The sequence below is a fragment of the Temnothorax longispinosus genome, chromosome 4 (assembly GCF_030848805.1).
Source record: "Temnothorax longispinosus isolate EJ_2023e chromosome 4, Tlon_JGU_v1, whole genome shotgun sequence".
Taxonomy (NCBI): Eukaryota; Metazoa; Arthropoda; class Insecta; order Hymenoptera; family Formicidae; genus Temnothorax; species Temnothorax longispinosus.
In genome coordinates this window covers 21,724,553-21,742,692 of record NC_092361.1, presented here as the reverse complement: position 1 = coordinate 21,742,692, position 18,140 = coordinate 21,724,553, and the positions used below count along the sequence as shown (strand labels likewise).

Genomic DNA, 18,140 nt, shown 5'->3' with positions numbered 1-18,140 from the left:
AAAAGAGACAGCAAATTCCTCGAATTTACTTTAATAATAGTTTTGTTCCCTCTAAGTATTCGTCTCTCTAATATTCATCATAATTCGATAAATTTCCTTCTAATCGGCGAATTATTCCACTTATTGCGAATTATTAAACTTCAATTAGGATCAATTGTCAATTAAGATGAAGTGATTAATTTTTAATTCGGCTTAAACGCCGTGGCAGTTAATAGCTTTCAAGCAACTTCTGCGAGATAAATGCTCCTTACGACGACGTCAGACAGTTGAGAAGTAAATTAAGCTTCCACGTTTCGTTACTTTTCTCTCCCCATCTTCCTATACGTTTACCGAAGACGAATCCGACGAATTGGAATTGAATCTAACAATCTGATTGAGCGCCATCGACCGTATGAGAATGAAAATGTGAGCGCGAGCTCCGGTGACGTGTGTAATATATCCGAAGTGGGATTTAAATCTGCGTATGATAACATTTAAGTAAATCGCGCCGAAGCGATCGGCGAGATTTGAGAAAGACGAGAAACTCGCTTTCGCGTATAAAGAACTTTCGCGATAACTCACCTTTGGGATTTAGCCTGTATTTGCCTCAGTCAGTCACGCTGTCATTGCGAAGAATTGAGATTAATATTTCTCTCTCTCTCTCTCTCTCTTCCGTTCTCTATCTTTTCGATCTGACGAAGTGAGATATGTGCATGTATTATACAGCTGGTCTCGCCTCGAAAACTATTTTATGGATTAAAATATTTTTCAGCAGGTCCACGATTTTTCGTATATAAGAAATTTACATATAGACAGATATATTCCTTGAACGGTGTCTTTCTACGAAAGTCTCGTCGCTCCATATCTTCCTTTTCTTCTTATGTCCTGCTTTCGTTTCACACTGTATTTCTGCATTAATAAATCAGCAACCGCGCATCAATGTTATATGTAATCACACGAATTGTGACCGTAAACGTGACGATACATTTTAAAGTGTCAGCTATAATAAACATTATTTTCATTAAAATAATACAATATTTAATTTGTTTTATTTGATGCACGAGAGATATCATAATAAAAACTGTTATTAAGTGAGATTCCGTCAGCGCCGCTGAAAAATTAAATAAAATGTTGAATTGCCCTCACGTAAATGAGAAACTGTTTATTAAATCATCGCGCAACGATATGTGTATCCATTGAGGTAACGGCCAAGCTTGTGTAAGTAGCATGACTGGCTGAAAGTGTGACGCGTCTCTCCGATCAAAAGATCTCGAACGATCCATCTTAGTTCCGCGCGACAAATTTCTCGGGTCTGCGAACTTGGTATGTACAAAGACGGATTTAATATATGTCTTTCTCTTTTCTTCATTTCATCCCCACCAATCCTTCGACAATTCGCTGCCACTCGGAATTTCTCATTTATCGGGGTATTTCTCATTTTTCGCGAATTGAAATTAAATCTGATGATGAGATTGAGCTCCGTCAACCGCGCGCGCGCGTAAAAAAAAATGAAATAAAATGTATCCCAGAAATGTGGAAAGGATGAGCGGATGGAAGATCGTCATCTGCGAAATACGAAATTTGGTTCTTGAATAAATTATCAAGGCACTTTAAAAATAATTTTGCGAATCTGTGCAAATTTATCGTGACCTAAATATTATATCGAACGTCACTCAAAAATTATTTCGCTTAAGTATAATTGAATTATAGTAAAACACATTCATGAAAATAAATATACTATGCCCTTTCGATGCATCAACTTTAACATTATTTTAAAAGCTTTCAAACTTTGAAATTTTTAAATAATTGAGCTACCAACTCTCTACATTTATATATTACGTGATGCTCAACGAAATGTTAAGAAGCATTCGCGGCGTTGAATATTTCACGAATACTCGTAAAAAAACGATCACGCAACGTTCTACCGTCGACGTGCGAAATTGACAATTTCGTTTTTATTAACTTAGCGCCGGAGCGATCTCGCGGCTTATTTCCATTCTCGCGGGTAAACACGATTTCAAGTTTTAGCCGTTTTCAGAACATCGATGCCCCCGATGCCCATTAGAGAATGTGTTTTCCACGCGTTTCGGACGATTGGTAGTCACCAGTTACGTACGTAAGCCGGTGGAAGTATTCGCTAAAGTTCGCAACCATAAAAATGATATAAATTCCGGTTGTACCATTTTCGAATTATTACGTTCAGCTCTATCATTATGCGACATCTCGTATTGTTAGATCGACTCATTTCCATATTCCATAAAATGTTTTGCATTTTCTCTCGAGGCTGTGTCGCTGCCCATCTTAATTTAATTCCTTCGACACTTAATTTTAAACTCAAACGTCAATGTAGTTGTCATGTCGAGATGTAAACAAAATCAAAATAATTTGCATATACAGCTGACATATAATTTTTAAAATTTATACATATATAACATATCTAACTCACTAAAAGCATCTCATTTGAATGTTACATTGCGGAGATTCATGCCACACAGGTGGTGTCTGTATAAATTGATTTTGTGGCTGATATTTCCGTGACCATCATAGTGCAAACCCTATCCCCTATTTACAATTATCGCGGGCAAAAGCGTAACACCTAGTAACGGACGCGTCATGTTTCGGTCGTGAACATGCATATGCGCGTGTTGGAGTTTACTACGCGCTGCATGCGCGTAATGCGAAACCGTGCGGGGGTGTCCGTGCAGGAATTTGCATACGTATCTCAGCTGTAAATTAAGAGTGACGTATGTCGGAAACTTTTACGTAAATTTCCGTACTGTTGCGCAGAGCCCTAAGTCTTTTACGTATTTAATACTCACGTGTGTGTGAGCAACATCGTTGTTTACCTCGCAGGGTAATTTTTATCGGTTAATTTAATTCACTCGCACGCGCGCGCGCGCGCTTGATTAACGCCGATGTTGGCTCTCGTGTAAGCGTAATTGGAAATGCGGGAAATCCAAACGATTCTATGTATGGAGTTTACATTTCCGAGTGTAAACTGTCGTGAAGCTGCAGACTCACTAAATACTTCAGTTACGAAACAATCATACTCCACACGAGACATTTCGCTAATTTCTTCAATTTCTGCAATACCTGCGATACATATTGTTGTATCTGCAGAATTTATGTGTACCTCCTGCATATAGACAGTGTAAATTTGTATACGTAAACATTCATGCCACGTAGGAAATAGAATTCGCGAACTCATACGACGTTGGGCGTAACTGAAGTTCTTATGTCAAGAGGTATTCAGAGCTGAAGAAGAAAGAAAAATAAGAGAGGCGAGCAAGAGAAAAATATAGAAGAAGAAGGAAAGAAAGAAGAAAAGACAACGGAAAGAATGAAATGTATGAAAGAAATATGAAGTTCATCATCTTTCGCGCTGGATGTACCGTTTGCAATTCGTGGAGGCATATTACGCTTTTACGTATCTATAATCTTTTTCAGCAAATATATTTTGCAAATTATTATTAAGTTTATAAAGAAAATGAACGAGAGAGGGAAAGAGAGAGGGGGAGATAGGGCACAAAATAATTATCATCGACGTTGTCTAAATTGTCTAAAGTAAAGGGTAAATTAAAAGAAATTGCGGCAGGACGAGAAAAAGTGAACGGGGAGTTTTCTTAAGCGTTCCTGTGAGAGACTCTGTAAATGTTAACTCCTCGCCAGTCGTATACATATTTTTATTTAACGCCGAGACGATATTCTTCCCGGTGCGCGAATTGTTTTATCAACGAGTCGGGCACAGCACCCGCTTAGAGACAGACACAGCGGGTCTCGCCATGGCAATAAGATAAGAAAAATGAAAAATTGCCTAACAGTCCCGGAGATCATTGCATTGCCGATTTAATTTAAGAGGGTTTTGTGGGAGGGCTGACTCAGAAGTGCGAGTAAAATTATTTCCCGAGTGGTATGAAAAATGCTTTGCGGAGTTGGGTTGAAAAAAGGCTTTCTGAGAGAAAAAGCGACATTGTTAACCTCCATGAGAGAGAGCCGTGGCAATTAACTTTCTGCTCGAAGTTTATCAATAGAGATAATAAATGGATGATTAGGCAATACAATACGTTTTATGTAAATAAACAGATAAATTGTATACAGATATCCTACAATTATGGATTTTATTTCAATGCTTCTCGAATATAATAGTTAATATAATGGAAGCGCGAAAGATAAAGAGATTCTTGGAAACTTCTTGGAAAAGCTTGCCGCTGATTTAGCTGTCGGAAAGATAAAGAATACTGCGTCTATCTAGTATAAGGCAGCAGAATCTTAGTCGCCGATAGTAATCGATATATTAAAGATCGGTCTATTCCATCAGAATGCCTCCGCTCTCTTTCTCTCTAACCGTGTTTCTTCATTTTTGCTCTGTGCCTTTATCCTTTATACACGAGCGTATTATCAGCCGAGTGGCGCACGAAAGACCGTTCCTTTTTAGAGTGGCATTGAAAGTAGAGTCTACTTGAAACTTTCTGTCTGTAAAACCGATAATTCTTTATTGAATCTTTTTACGAACCAAGGATATATGTTGGAGACATTGTATATCCTTCTTCAATACGGCTTTTATATTTCAAAGTCGTTTATTTCGAGATTACTTGATTTTTTATTTGTTGCGAGATTATAAATGGGTTAGAAACATTTTATCTGCGAGGGAAGATATTACATACAAGCTAAGAGAGAGACGTGATAAAGCGTTTTATGTAACTCCGTAACAAAATTCTGATAAAATAGTTCCGGCGAGATGCCTGCACAAGTTTTTGCGAAATAACTTCTGGTTAGATTTTTGCTTTCTGTTAAGGTAGGGTAAGCTTGTATTCGGAAATAGCGTACTATCGCACATCGCGATATGATTAATGGGAGAAAAATAGAAAAAAATTACCGGTGAAAATGTGCTGTGTAAGCTTAATTGCACGATTACCAAGGCAATTTGATATATTTTCTCATTCTCGAGAAAATATAATTGTCTTATGTAATAATTATACGACAAAGATAATTTTATTGATCATTCGCAATGACAGGAATGCATCGAGCATATCAATCTAATGCAATTTTGTCGAGAGATCGAAAAAGAGGGAGACAGAGATACAATTTAGATCGAATCGAAGTCGGCCAATTTTTGGCCTTCGTCTGTCATGGCCGCGCGTCTCGGCGCTATCGGGACTCGCGTCTGCGAAGAGAACGAATACGAGGGTTGCCGGCAGCTCAGCGGAAGCGGCGAAGCGGAGGAGGCTGTAGGAAGCTCGGGACCGCGCGCGTTGACCTACTCGGCGCGTAATCGGGCGCACGTGGACCACGCCACCGTCGCTGGTATCAGGCTCCTCAAGCAGGCCAGGCGAAAGCAGTCGGTGAGAATCAGGAGATGCATGTGTCTGCCGTCCAATTACGCCCTCGTGGACTTCCCCGTGGTCTGGTCCGAGCTCAGGTCAGTAATCATGCGCCATCGTAATTAAGGCGCCTGCCTCCTCCCTCGTCCGCGCCGCGGATTATTAACGTTTCTCTCTCGGGACAATGCGCGGTTTCGAGATAATAGTACGAGCTTACGAGATGTTTGCTGGCTTTTAGGAAATTAGCTAATTTTCGCAATTGTTACGCGAACGGCTGCTCTATACAGGAGCGATTCAGGAGTACTTTTCCTTACTCTTTCGTAGAAATGTATTTGAAAATAAAATTTAATAATTTTGCTTCATAAAATTATAGCTACATGTTATTACATATGTCTGATGACATGAAAACATTGGGCTGAAATTAGCTTTAATGCGCTGTAAAATTCCACGATTCGTATAAATTGATTTACCCGAATATATTACATATAGCTTCAATTCAATCAAACAACGTTCAATTCGTTCGCACGCTTGAAACTCTATATATAAATGGTTAATTATAAAACACGTGCAACGTTCTCAGAATTGTGACGAGTCTATCGGCTTCAGGGTTAACCAGCAGCTGTGCGACGGCGTCATAAGATGCCCGGATCAAGTCTTCTCAGTTCATCGCGCTATATTATCCGCGGTGAGCCCCTATTTCAAGGCCCTGTTCACCAACAGCCTGAAAGGCGGCAAAACCGAGACCACGGAAGTCGTTATTTCCGTCCCCGGTGAAATCTTCAGCCTGATCCTCGACTACGCCTACACGGGCACCTGCACCGTAAATGCCGATAATGTCGAACAATTATTGCCGCTGGCCGATCAATTCGAGGTCCTCGGAATCGTCCAGCTCTGTTGTCAGTTTTTGTTGCAGGAGCTACGACCGGAAAATTGTTTAGGTATGCGTAAGGGTGTATTAAATATAAAAATACACAATTAATCGCGAAACAACGGTACGGTGTATAATTTCGGTCTGGCTCTCCGCTAGTCAGAGATAACAGTTTGAAAGTTAAATTGCACGTACCGAACTTTGGGATGTTGATTTTCGATTTTCCGGATGAACAATGACATTTATATGACATTTATGTTAGAAATAACTTGGACCGTTGTTACGGTTACAGGTATTTTCAAATTTGCACGGCACTACTTCTGCCGCGACCTCGAGAAACAGGGCCGGAAGTACATACGTCATCACTTCAAGCGGATACTGCAGGAGAGCGCGGAGTTCAAGGATCTTCTTTGCGACGAGCTGGAAGCGATATTGCGCGACGACGAGCTCAATGTTAAAAACGAGGAGATCGTGTTTGACGCCGTCAAGACGTGGGTCGAAGCCAGAGTCGAGGAGAGACGGGTTTATTTACCGAGGTTGCTGGAATGTATACGTTACGGTCTCATGAGTCATAAGTATTTCATTAATAACATCGCCAACTGGAAGCTCGTCGAGAACGATGAAGTAAGCTCGTACCTTCATCACCGCTGTCCTCGCGCCTTGTTTTGCTCCATTTCGAATCGAATATAATGGAGCTAGGCGTAGTGCTAATATATGTTTCCTTGTCCCTCTCAATTACTTTTTAACAAGATATTGTTACGGCATATAAGTCAATTGGCACTTTGTTCATGTTCTATTTAACGTTCCTATTTTACTCTAAAACGGAATATAGAAATATTAAAATGGAAATCGCGAAATACGTAATAGTTTCATAAAAATACGATCTATTAATACAATTATTGTAATAAAAATATAAATTGAAATGGAATTATATGAGCAATAATATTCTTATTATATTTTTAATTTTTATTATGTCTCTTTTACTTTTTGTTTCTATAAATAATGTTTTAGTTTAACGTTAAAATTCGCTCGAATTTTCTAAGGCGTGCCAACAAATATTGCTCTCCGTGAACGCTCATCTAACCGAGCAAGAGTTGAAACAAAACGGCGAGATCGATCTAAAAAATCCTATTGCGAGACCGCGAGTGCCGTACGAAATTCTCTTTGCGATTGGCGGATGGAGTGCTGGTTCGCCCACCAGTTTTGTAGAGACTTACGACACAAGGTGCGCCGAGCTCTTACAAAGTGACATCGTATAACCGAAATTTCCATAGAAATCGAAATTTCAAAGTTTCCAAAAATATTACCGTGATGTCTATGCTGGATTTCAGTTTAAGATTTAAATAAGAATAAATAAACGTTTTCTTTAAACAGTGACAGTATTTTTCTAACCCACTTGAAGTCGACCTCTCTTAAGGAAAAAATATTTATTTTACTTTTTAATCATTGTCAATTGTTCTAACATCAATAATATATATGTTGCTCAATTTCTGTTATTTAATATTATTATATTAAATATTATGATATACTTGATATTTTATAAATTCGTCAAAAAATAATCGTCAAAATTTGGTATATTAAGACAATATAGCAGAATATAAGACGATATATAAGATAATAAAGAAAAGAATAATTGAAAAGAATATTAGTGCAATATTTGTTCAATTTTGACATCACGAAAGGGATATTGATCTTACACAAGCACCGCTTTAGAACATCGCAAATGTTAGGTAGAGACGAACACCTCAAGAGTCTTGTAACTTACCTAAATATGAACTTTAGAGCTGACAGATGGTTTCTATCAGTGAACACTGATGTAACGCCGAGGGCTTATCACGGATTATGCGTCCTGAACAATCTCATCTATATGATCGGCGGATTTGACGGTAACGAGCATTTTAATACGGTACGATGTTTCGATCCGACGACTAAAACGTGGCGGGAACGAGCCTGCATGTATCATGCCAGGTGTTATGTCACCGTTTGTACACACGGTGAGTTTTCTGCAAGATAATGATCTAAGAAAAAAGAGATCTTTTCCCCCGAAAAATAATTCTCCGATTCTTATCTCTTAATAACATTAAATGATATTAGACAGATAAAGCTCAAAGCTCGGCAGCCTTCGCTTTTATCTGCTTCATAATGTTTCAAAAAATTATTAAGTACAATTAAATCAGATTTTGCCGTCTCTGAAACAATGATAAGTTCGCTTTATCAATAAAAGCTTTAAAATAGCGTAAAGCTATTGTTTGAATGGGTATTTACTCATTGTCTTGTATGACGTTTATGCATACATTTGCCTTGTTACTTAAGACAAATGTATGCATAAATGTCGTGCAAAAAATTCTTTTCTCTCTTCGTATTATTACTTACTTACTTACGTTAAAACAAATCTTTCTATATATATTTTTTAAATAAAAACTAAAGACCATTTGTCTCACCATTCTTTCATATAATTTCTATTGTCTACTTATTGCACATTGTTCTGGGTTCTGGCATCGTTCAAGGCGGCAAGATTTATGCGCTCGGCGGATACAATGGTCGCACGAGAATGAGTTCTGGCGAGCGTTACGAGCCGCAGCGGAATCAATGGGAGATGATACCGTCCATGCATCGGCAACGATCGGACGCGAGCGCGGCCGCTCTGCACGACAAGATCTACATTGTCGGCGGCTTCAACGGCCAGGAGGTCCTCGACTCGGCGGAGGTCTTCGACGTGGAGACCAATCAGTGGACCAGCATCAATTCGATGATCAGCCCGCGATCCGGCGTCTCCTTAGTCGCCTATCGCGACAGTCTCTACGCCCTCGGCGGATTCAGCGGCGTCGCGAGACTGAGCTCCGGTTAGTTTCGATTGTTACAATCTCGATACAATAGGGCTCCCGATTGCTTCTGATAGCAATTGAAAAGTTATGGTTTTGTCCAGGATTAAATCGCCTGATGATACAGAGTTAACTCACTAACACACAATTCCGGTTATCTCTTGCCATTATTATTTGTTATTAATAATTGCAACCGCGCTATCGGAGAGTACTTCCAACATTATTTCTGAGATATTATTAAAGAAATGCTTTATTCGGGAAAGCAATCAAATCGCGATCAGAAAATACTTCGACATTTCAAGATATTATTAAAGAAAAAAAAATGCTTTATTAAAAGGAAGCAATCAATTTTTAATATTTTCCACTTGCATAAATAATTACTGGAAATTAAATCTTTCTGGTAATTATTATTTGCATACATAGGCATAACATATATGGATATGTTAACGTGTACGGTGTTAACAATTAATTAATTAGGAAAGTTTTGCGGATGCTCCGCACATTTGTCAGAATTTAGTTTGACACTGAAATGTTCGCGCAAACAATGATAGTCTCGTTCAGTTGTAACTACGTCAGTTGCGCGATATCATTCTCGAATTGCAACGCCCGTTGTACATGACGTAATCTTTAGTATCTGCAGAGTGTATAACTACGTGTTAAATATTTTCCACGCGGACGTTTGACGTGACAGGTGCTGGAGAGAGTGGCGTCATTCGGGGAGAAAAATAAACATTTATTTTCCAGGGGAACGTTACACTCCAAATCACTCGGACCAATGGCACGAAATCTCAGAGATGTTTAGCCCACGCAGCAATTTCGCCACGGTGATCCTCGACGATATGATTTTCGTTATCGGCGGCTACAATGGTATCCTAAAAAAAAAGAGCTATTTCCTTTATATTACTGATTTATTATATCCTCGAGCGTAACTTCGAAAGAAATGTACATATTTATGTCTTTCTGTAATGTTCTTTTTTGCTGTAACGGAAGATACGGTTTCGGCAAAAGTGAAAACGTTAATTAACCCGCTTGAAAATAATACTGGGAAAGCTTTAAAGAATTTTGAGTTCTCGTCATAATTCAGAATATGCGCGCAATGGCGAAGCGTAAAATGTAATAAATATAAAGTAAGAGCTATAAATACGAAAATTACTCGTTGAGAGAGCGGTTTTCACTTTTGCGTAAAATATAAGCGGCTTACGATTACAAACGAACGACGTTATTGTAATAGGATCCAACACAATCGCGTACGTCGAGTGCTACGACGCGGATTACAACGAATGGTACGATGCATCTCCTATGAATCTCAGTCGCAGCGCGCTCAGTGCCTGTGTGATAGCGGGTTTAGCGAACGCACGGGAGTACTCCTATCTGGGCAAAGCGCGAGATCTCGGCCAAGGTCAGTATAATATCCGACTCGGCAGCCTTCGTCGCGGACCCTCTCAAAGGAGGTGATTAAGCTCCCGGTTATATGCTCTACACCTCCATACATATTTACGATGTGTGTAAATAAACGCGCACGGTGGGCTCGCACCTCATAATCGACCCTTCCACCGGGAAATTCTCTCTATTGTGTCGTAAGGGACGTCACAGCGTCCGTAAAATTTGCACAATTCCTGTAAAAGCGTCGTTGGCGGAGAGCCAGACAGTTAAAAAGCATCAAAATTCATCGTAGATTATCGCAAAAGTATTCCGCGCGCGCGTGGGAATGGATCTTTTAACCAGATTCACGAGCTGTAATAATCTTCGAGGTATACAGAGTACGCGGGGAATCAGTTATTTCGAAATTTTGTTTGTCGCGGCACGTTTACCGCGACTTTTCACCTTTTCGCAACAAGAATTCTAATAGATTAAGCACGCCGATGTGACCTTTCCAGGCCAAGCGACATCGGAGAATCGGGAAAAGTCCGATCAGCCTGATGGCGAGGGTTCTGCCGGGACTAACGTCATAATCTCGGCGCAGGAGGATGAGCAAATGGATGTTAGCGAGGAGGTGCACGTTGTTGGCCCCACCGATGGTATGGCCGACGGTATCGGAAATTTTTACGAGGAGGAGAACGGCAACGATGACAAGGAGATGCACGAACCGTTGTACGTTGCACATGAGCTCGATTGAATATCGTTAAAAATTAAAGCGTCAGTTGGCACGATGCTGTATCGTCATATTTTACAAGTTTGTAAATGTTGAAAATAATATCCTGTACGTTCGATCGAGTAAACAACTTTTGCTGACTAACGATATGACATTTTTAATAAACTGATATCATTATTGAATAAATAATAACGTATAATAACATATGAAAAAAAAAGATATCTTTCAAAAGGTACACATAAAATTATATCGATGTTTTTAATTACTGCTGACCATTAAGAATTATTTACTCGACAAAATATACGGAATATCATTTTCTAATAACATTTACAATTTTTGAAAAGATACAGCATCGTATCCCGGCTGACTTTTTAATTTCCAAAAATTAACGCGGAAAAAGTTGGCGGAGGAAAATATATCCCAGGAGGAATGAATTCTTATTATTCGCGGACGGAAAAAAGTGGGCGTTTTAATTGTTACATCGTTTTAAAATTAGCCTAAATGAGCTTCTTAAATTGTACAACGAAATTGAATTTGCCGCAGAAAAGGCAAGCAAACAGGGTTAGCAAGGGGACGATGAAATGAGAGGGTTGAAGTTGAAGTTTGCCAAGCAACTTAGCGAGTTTTTGTAAGTCACTTTCGCGTTTCTCTCGCAGATTAGCCGTAACACGGAAATTTTTAATCGGCGCAAATTAACGTGTGTCCTCGCGTGGGAGAGGACGATTCCGCGCGTTCTCGAATTTTAATCATCATTTTGTAGGCGATATTATATTTTTCACACATACGTTGTTTTTTTTTTCTATAAATCTTCATATCGTACGCACGCGAGAATTATACATGCGATGGAACATAACGTGATATATCCGCGCGCAGAGAGGCCCTTTTAGACTCTGTAAATTGGTGGAATTTTATTCGACGCGATATCCTCTGCGAACCGAGTATTTACACTTTCTCGGCCGCCGGGAAATGCCACAGAGCGTGACATTTCACACTCGCGGAGCTAACGTTGTTATTTTTTATGAATACGTTTTCCGTCTTTGCTCGCACCGTATGCTCGACGTCGCGTTTTTTTTTCTTCGAGATTCGAATGTACAACGCAATTTGTTATTTTAAGCCAATTAAATCGGTTTCTTTTATGTCAAACGCTGTATACCTTTATTTGTGTTCTCGACTTCACAATCGCACATCCTGCGAATTAAAAATTCGTAACTGAATGTCCTGCGAAATATCCTGTAAATTAAGTCACTCGAACTTTAAACTGAGAATATCGATTATGCTTATCGGGGTAAGGTAAGCATAACAGGTAAGGTAAGGTAAGTACACTCTCGGCATTGGTGAATAATAATGATAATATGTAGTGGCTTGAGATTTTTTATTAATCTATCTCTCATTTTATATATACGTAGATTTATTCATTTTTGTATACTCATATGTTATGTATAGTGTATACATTGTTACTTCTTCATTGGTGTTTCTCTTTTAAAGACGATGATGTCTTTCTGTTCGCATTTTTGCAGTTTTTATTCTCTTTCGCTCTCTTTCTCTCTCACTCTCTCTTTCTCTCCCTCTCTTTCTCTCTCTCTCTCTCTCTCTCTCTCTCTTACATTTTTTTCTTTCTCGCAAGTGATTCGATTGAGGATTACATGCTGACGCTTTTTTTTTTGTCAAACCCAGCTGTATGACACGCTTAATAATCGTGACACGAGCGAAATACAATAGCGAGCTCTCTTTTTTTTTTCCGAGTGTCGATGAATGCTTCGATGCACGCTTCAAAGTGGAAAAAGGGTATCGTTGTCGGACTGGCAATTTCTGCTTTTGGCACTGCCTTGGCACTTGACTTTCAAAAATCACTTTGAAACCTCTCGCCACTCTGAAATTTATGGCTCTTCGATTCCTTTTATTTTATTAGAGAAGCTAAGTATAACAGCAGAAATTCGAGAAATAAATTTAACTTTCCAATCTGCAAGAAAATATAAATATTGAAATTATATAATCTATATAATTCGTATCATCAGAAAATGAAGTTTGAAATATAAATCTTATATGCATACTAAGCAAAAATATAACTAGATGTTACGTAATAATTTTCAAAGACACATAATAAATGTCTTGCATGTCAATTTTCTGCTTCGTATTAATTTATATTTCTATATCTACTAATCTTTAATTTTTACGTATCTATATTTTAATTTCCCGTGGGCCCCCGAAGAATGCTTGGCTAGTCCGATAAGAGCAGAATTGCCCGACGCTTAAGATTTCATTCGTCAATTGTGTTCGTTAATTCTCTCCAGAGGCCGTTATAATTTCTTATAATTTATTAAAGAAATCTCGCTATGTACTCAACCGCGCAGCTGGGATGGAGGAAAGGAATGAATACAGTACGAATCGTAAATTACGCAAGGACATACCCACCAAAAATGCAACAACGATTTTATGTCCCTGAAATAGTTTTTTTTCGGTCCGGAGAAAATCTCTCTAAAATATGTCGAGAAACGGAACGTGGAAATTGTTTGATCGATCGCGATCCCGACCATCATCGATCCCGATCGCGTTCCCATCGTTCCTCGATAAATCTCTAGAAAATTGTTGCCTTAGGTGGTAAGTTAAAAACTTAACTTTACATGACAATAGTACAAAGTTGTAATTACCGCGGCTAGATTGCGTTACAGAGTCGATTACAATGTAAAACGACGATATAATTGAGCAAATAATAGAATAACAATGAAAATACCTTTTGATCCGTGTTCCTCGCGAAGGAGCAAATCGAAAAGCTTTTCGGATCTCCGAACCTCCGTTTTCCCATTTTCCATTCGTTCGTAATCTCCTTTTCGCGCACGATTTGCAACGCGTTATTGATAACGGACAAAGAGAGGAGATGTCCCTGTCTCTCTCGCAATCGATACATGACGCGCGTAAACGTCATCGGCGAGATTTATTCGCAGTTGAGGGAACAACATTTACGCGACGATTTACCTGATAAACGTGTCGCTGTGGAGTGAAACTTTGATTAAAGAGACAGTTAGAAACGTGAAATTTTTACTCATTTTATGCGCATTCGTCACGCTCATTGATGGCACACGAACGTCATAAATCTCCGAAGACAGAGACTGGCAAATGTAGACGAACGTAACTCCCAATTCTGGTGAATTGTGATTAATATTGCACGGTTATTTAATTTCAATTTGAGATTTCCTACGTCAAATAAATCTTACGCGATAAATTATTTCGGAAAATATTTCGGCAGGCATATTAAGTGTTCCGGTCTCGAAGCACTTATAATATGTATACCGATATATTTCTCCTTCTGAGACCCTCTGTTGAAGGTACAATAACATTCTGAAACGTATTATATTCGAAATACTCAGAATAATTACTCGTAAAAATTCGTAAAAAAAGATCGTTATTAACGATTGAATTAATAAAATAATACACGATTACGGCATACCATAAAAAAATTTGCATCATCAAGTATAATTTTACATCACACTAAAAAAGAATTATAATCAAAATATACTGAGATATGTATACAATATAAAATCTCAAAAAAAATTTTCTTAAAAAACATCTTGTAAGAAGTAATCTTCTTATAGATAATAAACAATTATATATTTATAAATTATTATTATTTTATTCTGCAATTTTTAATATTTTTACGAAAATAAGAAGAAAGTACAGATGATTTTCAAAATCTGTTTGCTATTATCTCGATATTAAGAAGACAAGATTAGTGAAACGTCCAGAAAAATAATTTATTTTAGTTTAGACAGAGAGAATTAGGTGTACGATTTTTTTCGCACATATTCCATAAACTTTCTTTTAGTCTGATGCAAAGTTGCACTTGTTCGTATAACCACGTCATTTTCACATAATCACGATTACCAGGCTAGAAAGGTTGCAACAACATATACGATTGTAGTATACATGTTAACGGTGGTTATAGGTAATCGTTTCATGACGATACACGTAAACGTTTCTTACGCATGTAAATGGCTTATACTGGATGATAACGAGTGATACGGATTTCCTTGCGATACGATATTACTCGCATATTGAGAGCCGATGTATGATCCATATGATCCATTTTTAACACATATGTTACGATAGAATTGCTGTAAAAATTATTATTTTCTAGCGCGCTTGTTTGCGCTCGGGACAGTGTGTGTACGTGTGTGTGCTCAGAGAATTGTTGCGCGAGAATTGTGGAGTGGAAGATTATAAAGGGCTATCCGTCATATACATGCGTTCTATCTCCGCAAACACGTGCTCTATAAAATAGAAACGGCAAAACGCACGTTTGCAACTAGAAACGAAATTTCAGAAATAGCAAGAATGATACGCGACGACGTTGCTCGAAGGCTCGCGAAAAGTCTCTAATCTCTCATTTTGGAAAATAATAGCCGCTGAAATATAATAGCTCTTATGACTTTCCACTCCATAATTGTTAATACGCGATAAAATGGATGCCTCGTACTTCAACCCTTAGTTTATAACAGCTGCAGTGTATTTTGTGGATACATATAGTACATATGTATATATACACATTTGCGATTATCGTTTACAGAATATCGGCTTATTAATACTATTTTACATCGTTTCACAAATAGGGACATATAATGGACATATCGTGTTCGTTAAAAATGTTAAATGCATATTTGTATAATACACAATACAAACATCTAACATATATCCGTTTGATTTCTCGGAATTCCTATTCTCCCACAAAAAATGTTTCCGTAATCGTCGAAGTACGAGGCGCCATTTTCGCGTTAAAGTGCTACAATCATACGTAGCTTGGTACACAGAGCGTCAGAAACTTACCCTTGAATTTTAATGATAAAATCTTTAACAAATTTAGCTATCATTTTAATATTTTATATTAAACATCTAATATAATTGGATAAATAAAAATTTTGATGTAAATAAAAATGAATAGATACAATAAGATTAAGATTTGCCTTTTTTAATTACATGGTAGAGTAATTCAAGTTCTCAAAACAATCCTTCGTATTCAATAAGTGAAAAATTACTGATGTCTCTACTTCTGTACTATACATCACGATCAGGAAAACATTCATTTCGAGCGAATTTATTATTAAAATTAAGGTCAGCGGTTCCAGAACGCCCTGTAGATTTTAAAGTGACAAAGGTCGAGCTCGCTTGGATCACACGACGATTTGATCTCGACAGCGACAGCACTCGCGGACGCGACGCTTCGCGTTTGTCACCGTTCGATTACGATTAATATAATTTTCTTTTCATCTTTTTTTTTCGCAGCTTTTCATTGATAGATTGTTCTGAGCAATTGAGATCTAGCATTGGAGGGATTTCATATACCTGAAACGTTAGTCACTCTCGTCGCGTCATCGCGTCCGTTTCGCACACCCTGGATATACTCTCCTCTGCCGCGTTTCAGGGCGCGAGTCCTCGTTTCACTGATCGTGAGACTGCACTGGGAGACCCATTCAATCATCGTTCAAAACGCTGATGAGATCCGTCTCTCTCGAGTCCCCTCGTTGACGTAGATAGCTGTTTAACATCCCACGTCCTCGCCGATGTTTCTTCACCTTCAATTTCTTTACTCTACATTTTTATCTCTTTTTGCCTAATCATTTTCTCTTTCAGATATTTCTCTTTCTCTCTCTCTCTCTCTCTCTCTCTCTCTCTCTTTCTCTCAGCATCGTACTCGGCTCTCATCCATCCGCTCTTCGCACTCATCGCATTCAGCATTCACACTTATCTGAGGATAACAATTGACATACGTTTCGTAACTTTCCTATACGACTAGACAATGTGTCGTTGCATTGTCTTATACTTTTATTTATTTTATTTGTATTATTAATATTATTATATTTCTTCTTTTAATACGTGGCTGTACATCGTGAAGAATTTATCCTGCGACAGAGCCCTTGCTCGCTGGAGTCTCGTTTCCTTCCTTTTTTTTTTTAAAGTACATCCTCGAATTCAACTATCGGTTGTGTCGATGAATAATTTTCGTCCCCTTTTCTTCTACTTACGCGATCCGTTTTTCGCGACGATGTTGATAAAGCTGATGCGCCTGACGACCGCATCGTGTCCTCTCGTGATTGCTTCATTTACGCTAGGCCGCCAAACGCGCTGATCAAGTTTCGTTTCCATTTTTCTTCGAGTATGTGAAATTTTGAAGTACGTTGGATCACATTCGTGCACGTCGCATCACTCATAGTGACGGCGTGCACGACACGCTGGAATTTTCCAAGCATATTATATTTAATTTTCGTACTATCTTGCATTTGTTCCGTGTTTCCTTGTCTCTTCTTCTCCCTCACCTTCTTGGTCGGTATCACTACTACTACCACCACTACCATCACTAGAGAGTAGGTCCGTTTCACGGCGAGCTACAAGTCCATTCGATTCGAACTCTCAATGAAGCGTTACGGGAATGAATCCGAAATTCGACCGTCATGACAAATGCGCGCGACCTTACCACGTCCGTGATTATGATCGGTATCATGATGGCACGTGAGAATCTAACGAATGTTCGATACTAAAATCGACGATCGACGGCGCGCGCCGCGTATTTTCGTGTAAAAAAGATCGGATTGCCTCGCTTCGGTATCCCGTTTGTTCCTTTGGAAGAAGACAGCTAAGCGAAGAGAAGAAGCGAGGCAACGCTGGACAGGACGTCTATAATATACGGCTAATCACGGGATGGTCGAAGATGTCGCAAAGAACGCGACGCTTTCCGAATCCGCGCGCTCGAGTCCTTGTTTCTTTTTTTTTTTTATAATTAAATTACGGTTAATTCTTTTTTTCATGTGCGCTAGACTGTTCTTTCCTTATCTGAAATATTTCAGTCCCGCGACCAGCAGGAACTTCTCGATGAAAAGCTCGGAGTCGAGGACGGCGATATGCGCGGCTCGGCCTATCAGGGCGTTCGCCGTCGGTGGTAGAGCGTGATGCACGTCGTACCTGACGAGACTGACGCCGGGCGCCGACATCACGGGGTACAGAATGTTGTGCACCATCTCGCGATACGCGGCACCTGGAAAAATCAGACGGAAGTCAATTCACTTAGAGTT

The 18,140-nt window shown here is 38.9% G+C and overlaps 2 protein-coding genes across 4 annotated transcripts in view; one reads left to right on the top strand and one right to left on the bottom strand.

Annotated features, from left to right (window-relative positions):
- The first annotated feature begins 4,255 nt into the window (after nucleotides 1-4,255).
- On the top strand, nucleotides 4,256-12,683 carry LOC139811833 (uncharacterized). Its single transcript, XM_071776259.1, has 9 exons — nucleotides 4,256-5,398; nucleotides 5,907-6,238; nucleotides 6,461-6,792; nucleotides 7,212-7,393; nucleotides 7,951-8,162; nucleotides 8,676-9,011; nucleotides 9,735-9,857; nucleotides 10,222-10,389; nucleotides 10,868-12,683. The coding sequence occupies exons 1-9, from the start codon at nucleotides 5,109-5,111 to the stop codon at nucleotides 11,104-11,106; spliced, it is 2,214 nt and encodes a 737-aa protein (XP_071632360.1). The 5' UTR covers nucleotides 4,256-5,108; the 3' UTR covers nucleotides 11,107-12,683.
- Nucleotides 12,438-18,140, bottom strand: part of LOC139811827 (protein FAM135A) — a 31,065-nt gene continuing 25,362 nt past the window's right edge. For all 3 annotated transcript variants that reach the window (XM_071776249.1, XM_071776248.1, XM_071776251.1), the window contains exon 17: nucleotides 12,438-18,103. In XM_071776249.1, coding sequence (XP_071632350.1) covers nucleotides 17,898-18,103 — 206 coding nt within the window. In that variant the 3' untranslated portion in view covers nucleotides 12,438-17,897. The remainder of the gene's footprint in view (nucleotides 18,104-18,140) is intronic.